General features: G+C 44.6%; 1 protein-coding gene and 2 long non-coding RNA genes across 3 annotated transcripts in view; 2 read left to right on the top strand and 1 right to left on the bottom strand.

Annotated features, from left to right (window-relative positions):
* Nucleotides 1-893, top strand: part of LOC127009217 (uncharacterized) — a 1,539-nt gene extending 646 nt beyond the window's left edge. The window contains exons 3-4 of the long non-coding RNA XR_007761707.1: nt 12-168; nt 314-893. This is a non-coding gene — a long non-coding RNA (uncharacterized LOC127009217). The remainder of the gene's footprint in view (nt 1-11; nt 169-313) is intronic.
* Nucleotides 894-4,890: 3,997 nt separating this feature from the next.
* On the top strand, nt 4,891-6,307 carry LOC127009218 (uncharacterized). Its single transcript, XR_007761708.1, has 4 exons — nt 4,891-4,970; nt 5,280-5,338; nt 5,508-5,664; nt 5,818-6,307. It is a non-coding gene; the product is annotated as an uncharacterized LOC127009218 (long non-coding RNA).
* A 131-nt stretch (nt 6,308-6,438) lies between these two features.
* The window catches only part of LOC127009419 (lactosylceramide 4-alpha-galactosyltransferase-like), a 12,272-nt gene continuing 11,210 nt past the window's right edge, over nt 6,439-7,500 (bottom strand). The window contains exon 6 of the mRNA XM_050882512.1: nt 6,439-6,813. Within this exon, the coding sequence (XP_050738469.1) occupies nt 6,661-6,813 (153 nt within the window). The 3' untranslated portion in view covers nt 6,439-6,660. The remainder of the gene's footprint in view (nt 6,814-7,500) is intronic.

The raw sequence follows: 7,500 nt of genomic DNA, 5'->3' as shown, positions 1-7,500 counted from the left end.
TTTTGATGCAGGTATTCCTGGTGCTGGTGGTGATGCTGAGCACGGTGCTGGGCATGCCTCAGTACTTCGGCAAGAAGAGAAAGTTCCCCGGCCAGCGGCTGAGGGGCACCACTAACTATGGCACCCACTCCTTCGGCGAGAAGGGATACAACGACACGCCCGTCAGCAGTAAGTAGACACCCGCTGCGGTGTTTTGTCACCGCGTGTCAGCGAAAATGACAGAAATTAAAACAAACTATTCTTCAGGCAATATAATAATAGATAATGTATTTTATGTCTTCAGGAAACTTTACACAAAACTTGTACTTTTCAGGACTAGACGAAGACAAATTGGAAGTCTTTCGCCGCAAGAGGCGGACCTGAGCGGTAGGCCGGGCCTAAGAGATCCTCCTTGTCTGTGATCCTCTGAGGACGCTCCACCGAGATTAGTCGCCTGCTGAGAAGCCAATCTATTCCCTAACATAACCTAATTTTGTCACCTATAATCTATGATGATTAACGAAATTTCATTTCTCAAACATTACATTTAAGAGCGACTGTAAACTGTGGGTCATTGCCCCACAAGACTGTATGTTCAGGTGTAGCATGACGCTGCAGATTTACTGCAAGTCACTTCCCATGCTCCTCCTGACGCGTGAACGACCGTGTGTTGCCGTGCATGTCTTTAGGTTACTGCAGCACTCGGGGGCTGACAGAGATGATGTACGTCTCCGCTCCGCGAGCTGAGAACGTATTAGCAGCAATGTTAAGAGTTTTGAGTAGTATATGGGAACGTTGCCAAACAGTATTTTTATATTGTATGTGCGACAGCATGAATGTTTGTTGATATGAAATGTCTTATATTATTCATCACATTCAGAACAATATGTTTCTATTAAATTACTTAATCGTTATCCTGAACCCTTTGATTATCCCTCTGCTTTTCATTATGTCGCCTCAGGGGACGAGTACCGGGATGCCAGTGGTTACACTTATATTTCAGTTTATTCTTACCTGTTGAGTGTAAAATACTATACAATATAATATAATAAGTGTATGGGACTCAAGTCTTTGTGAATGAATGACCTTTAAAAACAGTTGTTCTTAAACTCAATACTACCACTTGTCATCAAGGAATGGGTCCTTCCCTCCACACCCACCTTGCATATATAGATAAAATCTGCCTCCAAATTTATTAACAATGATAAGCCTATCTAGACTATAGAAGGCTAAGGTAAATAAAGGGGACAATTTTGAGCTTTTGCATAAACTTCTCATTATTTTACCACGCTCTTGTTAAGATACTAACATATATTTCACCTTGGAAATTACTAACGCTCCCCCAGGGGGGCGTGCCCCAAATTTAAAAACCACTCTTTTAGAAATATTGTGGAGGAGGGAGTCACCCTGCAGGTGCGTGACTGAGGATAACTCATCAGTCATCACAAGTCATGCTATGGTCTCTCTCTCTCTCTCTCTCTCTCTCTCTCTCTCTCTCTCTCTCTCTCTCTGTGTGTGTGTGTGTGTGTGTGTGTGTGTGTCTCTCTCTCTCTCTCTCCACTCTCTCTCTCTCTCTCTCTCTCTCTCTCTCTCTCTCTCCAGCAACCCCTCCAGCGAGACACCTTCCGGAACACCTTCAAGTGTGTGTGTGTGTGTGTGTGTGTGTGTGTGTGTGTGTGTGTGTGTGTGAAGAATCATTCCACCCATCCACCATTCCGTCCCTTCACCCATCTCCCCACGAGTCCAGCAACCCCTCCAGCGAGACACCTTCCGGAACACCTTCAAGGAGAGCAGCAGCGAGAGGAAGCGATGAAAGTGACACGAAGCAACACAGCTGCTAACAGAAACAAGCCAAGGTAAGTCGCAGCTTCCGGGAAATGTATATACTCGCGGGTGCACAGCATAGCAATTACCATCACGACTGCGGATACCCAAGCTGCTTTCTAACGATGGAATATTTAATAGGATAAAAGCCATAACGCGCATGTCTTTCCCGCGGCAACACAATCGTTACGAAGATCAGATACAGGCTCATCATACTTTACTTGGTTCGGAGCTTAATCTTAGAGCTTTATAATGTACTCAGTTGCAGCCAAAGTCGCTGCTTGGAACACAGCGACTTCCTAAACCCAAAGTGTGAACATAATACAAATAATAATAATAAAAAAAATACTTTGGTCATTACCGGGTTTTCATCTGGTCTGAGGCGAAATATATTGTTCTTTTTTTTTCCCTGTTGAAGCGACTACTGTGTGATTGGAGATGGTTTCACGCATACACATCTGTCAGGAAAATAATTAAGTCCCTACTCAGCGCCATCAAAATCCTCAACCTCGGCGCTGATTTCCCTCAGCATCTCATAAATTTTATCCCTGTGCCGGTGAGAGATCAGCTGGGAAAGCCAACGTATGTGTCCCCGCTTATTTTCCGCTTAGTGAAGTCATGACGCCAAGGAATTAAGGAAAAAAAACCGTGGCAAAAAAAAAGTAAATGTAAAAAAGTATAATTCAGAAAGACCATCCAATAAACATTCGCTTCAGAAGTCCTTCCCCGGCGCCCTAAGCCACCTGACGCTCCTTCAAGGCCGCCACGTGTGTGCTGCTGTCCCGCATGCCGAGTTGAGCGCCCCGCCCGCCGCCACGGCAACACGGAGGGGCAGGGAGAAGGGCTACCCAACAGGCTGTGAGAAAGACACTTATCCCACGGGCACGCACGCCCGCCAAGACAAAGTAACTCCTGACAGGCATACAACGACTCAGCGGGAGGGTATTGACGTCAGCTACAAGGCCTGTATGCACACCGTCGTTGTCCCCAATGAATGTAAGGTGATCAGGTATTTAAATTTTTGAATAAATTAACATTTTTTCAGTAAGTTAACCATCCTTGATATGTTAACAAAGCTCTCCTTACGTATTTTATATATTGGGAACATACGTCCACCTACCCTCGATGCGCCACAAAATAATATACGAAACTACCTCAAACCAGATCCAGTATCCAGATCCCTCCGGAACAGATGAACGCCAGTCATCACCGGGTTCATGTTCAACGCAAGCTGTATTGGTAAAGGTCACTCGACAACACCCCACAAGCAACAGCAACAGTCACCCTTTCTGTGTTTATGCACGCGCACAGGACAGAGGAGAGGTTACACCCAAGCACACCCAAACGGCAGATGCGCGAATGCTGTAAGACGAGTTACTTACACTGTAGGAAGAACTAGGATTGTGATGGCGGAAGAGGAATGGAAGACACTCTAACCTTCACATACATAATACAGATCTACAACGTGGTGAAATTTTACATAGCCAAGTAACAAAAATTAGAAAGACGGAAAATAGGTAAATGCTTAAGCAAGGTAGATTAAGTAGTAACAGCAAATTACAGGACTTGCAACTATATTTGGGGGAGTGGTCTAGTGGTCTGCCCTTGGACGAGGTGATCCCGAAGGCCTGAGTTCAAGTTCAACCACAATCAGCTGCGAATTTTCAACCATCGCTAAGTGGCGGAAATATATTAGTTTGACGATGAAACAGTAAGGGACCTCTATGAATGGATTCCAGTGCTCCTTTACTGCATCTTGGGGGAAGACACACTATAATGACATAAGCAGAGACGGTAACCGGGGAGAATACTGAGATTAACGATTCAAAGGGATATCTGAGACGTGCTCCGTGGTTCAGAAATGACATGGTAAGGGCTAGATGCGAAATAGAAAACCCATATAACAGCTGAATAAGGAAAGCTCTATACGGAGAAGGCATGGTCAAAATGAGAGTGGAGACAGACAGAATGGTGAAAAAAATGATGTCAGTGTTGTTGAGTCAGGGAAGACAGAATATAAATGACTGGGTGGGTCAAGCACTTCAGCTGACATCTGCTATTTCTTTCGTCCATTACACTGGTCAACTCAGGGGCAGCCTTACTACGTCTGCACTCCCTCCTTCCTATGGTATGGACACTTTCAAAAGGGGACTATCAACTAAGGGCACCTCTTTAATTTAATATAACCATTCTTTGCGACTCCTTCCGTCCTCCGTTTGTGAGAGCAGTAGTTTCCGCGAGGTTGTTTTTTTTAACCTTTTTTCTGTTTAAGCCTCGAACTCCCTCATTTACTGCACAAAAAGAAGGGACTGTCAACTAATGGCACCTCTTTAATTTAATATAACCATTCTTTGAGACTCCTTCCGTCCTCCGTTTGTGAGAGCAGTAGTTTCCGCGAGGGTTTTTTTTTTAACCTTTTTTCTGCTTAAGCCTCGAACTCCCTCATTTACTGTACAAAAAGAAGCTAATGATGTTGATGATAATGACGAAGATACTTAAGTTCGGGCCGTATTACTAAACATTTCGTCACCCAAGTTCATCTATTTGACAAGGCTTTGCTAGAAGTTTGGGGCATTTCCAGGAGTAGTTTTATGACCCTAGTGGTAGTCTGACCCTTCTTCTGTACCGTGAACCTAAAGAAACACACATTAGAACCCGATTGATTCCCTCTTTGACCTTTAGAAATAGTTGATGTGAGAAGCCAAAGTGTCTTATAATACCGACCAAGTTATGTTGCTGTTGTTGTTCTCGTACACACCCTACCACCAATGCAATGCTCTACCCCCTTCGACACATCCGTACGCCGGGATCCCTTTACCTAGCGCTCTATCGTCCTTTTCACCTCCCAGTCAGCCTTCGTGACTTTCTATCTGCCTCCCGTTCGCCCACCAGCCCCGCCATGTGTCTTGCTGCTCGCCCCTAAACAAAAAATATCTAGGTTGTACTTGTCCGGACTTTAACACTGACTTCCTGTGCTTTCTTCCTGTTAGCATTTTTTGTGACATTAATAAGAGGAAGCGTTAAATAAAATTACTCTTTGGTATCCTTTACTTCTTAGTCAGCTTTTGAGTATAAAATCCTGTCGCCTTTCATCAGGATTCAGTACCATTGCCAGACTTCTTGGGTACAAGACGAAATTCCAGCAACAGCAGCACCGCCGCCAACAGGTAATGACCCACGCCCCCAGCCACCAGCCCTGCCACTCCTGCCCGTCACACGAGCGCCGCCACACTCGCCCTAAATTATTTCTTGCAAGCAGCATCACAAACGAGCACAAAATAAAGAAAAAGTATTGTTAAGGGTGGAACTCTTCTGTTTTAAACGTAGGTAACGCTTTAAACATAAATATGCACACGGTGCCATTTGTCTTCAGTTTGTTACAAAAGGAAGACTTTAAATAGTTTTAATGAATATATCACCGATTTATTTTTATCTCCATATTATCAAACTGAACTTTTATTTCTGTGTTTTTTCAGAGAGAAAACTAGGCATTTACAAGACTTCAGACTCAGACTTCAGTATGAATTTTAAAGTGGTAAGTATGCTTGCATAGCCCTCAACTTCTTCAGTAATCACACTGAACATCACGAAAGTAAATGAAGAAACACGCGTGAAATTTAATACACGCCACCATCACACTCAGCATGTGGCCACCCAGCCCTTGGTGCAGCATTATTCAATGAATGGTGTTCTGTTTGTTGCAGGTATTCCTGGTGCTGGTGGTGATGCTGAGCGCGGTGCTGGGCATGCCCCAGTACTTCGGAAAACAGAGGAAGTTCCCCGGCCAGCGGCTGAGGGGTAGAACCAACTACGGCACCCACTCCTTTGGCGGGGAGGGCTACAACACAATGCCCATTTCCAGTAAGTATGCAAACGTTATCACAAGAAGTGCGTCACACTGAACCACCGAAACTAACAATACTCCACTCTGTATTATTCCTTGAAGCATCTGCGTCGGCCGTTGCCTAACTGAATTGTAACTGAAGAGTCTTCACACATATTTGTACCTTGCAGGAATTAACAGACAAAAAGGACAGCGACGACGATTCTCCTAAACCGTGTGGAGACCAGTGCAGCTGTTCCTCGTCTCTCGTCCCTCCCTCCTGTAACTCGTCGGTCACCAAGCACGTATTCTCGGGCTGGCATCATAGAGCTCCTACAACAACTGACTTGTTAAGGATTTACTCTGTCCTTTTAATTAAATCAATGTAATCATGCAGTGCCTTTACCGACGATGTGTAAAAGCGTCTTTTAAGTTAAATCATTTACTTCCGGTATATTTTAAGAAATCATTACTTCAAACATGTATGATTCAAATTGAGTTAACTGTTCAGTTCCTCTTGATGAGCAAATGATTGTCCGAATGTCGTGCATCTCTGTAATTTATTGTGTGGTTCGGGAGTCTATTGCCTTCATGGAAACACGACGATGAGCTCTCTTTTGTCTCGTGATTTTTTTCTTATTTATTGCATAAGTAAGCTTTGTATTTTTTTGTTTAAATATTCAATAAAATGTCAGAGCATCATAAAAAGTACTTAATATTTATCCCATTACATTATGACCCCAACACTCGACGGCTGCCACGCGCGAGGTCAACGTCCGCCTGCACCACGACTTGCCTTCCTTGTGTTTCACCGCACCAAGGCAGGAAGAGGCAGCCGCACTAGGCGCTGGGAGACAGATCTACATAAGCATGCCGGCACGGCTTGTGATCACTAAAAAAAAAAATACGTGTCGTAACTAGTGATCTTTATCTATACCAACAAACTTTGAGAGAAAATGTTTGGTACTCACCAAAGGCGGGGCCCCGGCAGCAGGCAGGAGAGACATATTGAGGACAAGACTGCCGACCAAACATCAGTAGAAGGGAGAGTGGGCGGTGGCCAGCTGGCGGGTCAGGGGGCAAAATTGTCTCGCCGCCTGGTCATAGATGCTGCCCGAGTCCCGGGCGACGAGCTGGCCGCGGCTCAGCTGGTTCCAGGTGTGGATCAGGTAGGACCCTCGGTACCGCTGCGGGGGGCAGGAACACCGAAGTCATTATAATGAAAATTAAATATTTTACTCTTATCAAAAGAGAGAGAGAGAGAGAGAGAGAGAGAGAGAGAGAGAGAGAGAGAGAGAGAGAGAGAGAGAGAGAGAGAGAGAGAGAGAGAGAACATAAGAACGCAGGAGTCTGCAAGAGGCCGGTAGGCCTGTACGAGACAGCTCCTTTGACCCTAAGCTCCCGTGTATCTAACCCCACCTAATATCGCTGTCCATGAATTTATCTAGTCTATTTTTGAATGTGACAATTGTATTGGCACTCACCACATGACTGCTAAGCCTATTCCACTCATCCACCACCCTGTTAGTAAACCAATTTTTGCCTATGTCCCTGTTGAATCTGAATTTATCCAGTTTAAACCCGTTACTTCGTGTCCTACCCGGTTCTCTTACCAACAAAACCTTATGAATGTCTCCCTTATTAAAGCCCTTCATCCATTTATAAACCTCGATCATGTCTCCACGCACCCTTTGCCTTTCTAGAGAATGCAAGTTTAACTGTTTGAGTCTTTCCTCGTATGGCAAGTTTCTCAGCCCCTGAATCATCTTAGTCATCCTCCTCTGCACCGATTCTAACATTTTGATATCCATTCTATAGTAGGGTGACCAGAACTGAACCGCATAGTCAAGATGAGGTCTAACTAATGCTAAATA

This window comes from Eriocheir sinensis, chromosome 40 (genome assembly GCF_024679095.1).
Source record: "Eriocheir sinensis breed Jianghai 21 chromosome 40, ASM2467909v1, whole genome shotgun sequence".
NCBI lineage: Eukaryota > Metazoa > Arthropoda > Malacostraca > Decapoda > Varunidae > Eriocheir > Eriocheir sinensis.
This window is presented reverse-complemented; position numbering and strand designations above follow the sequence as displayed.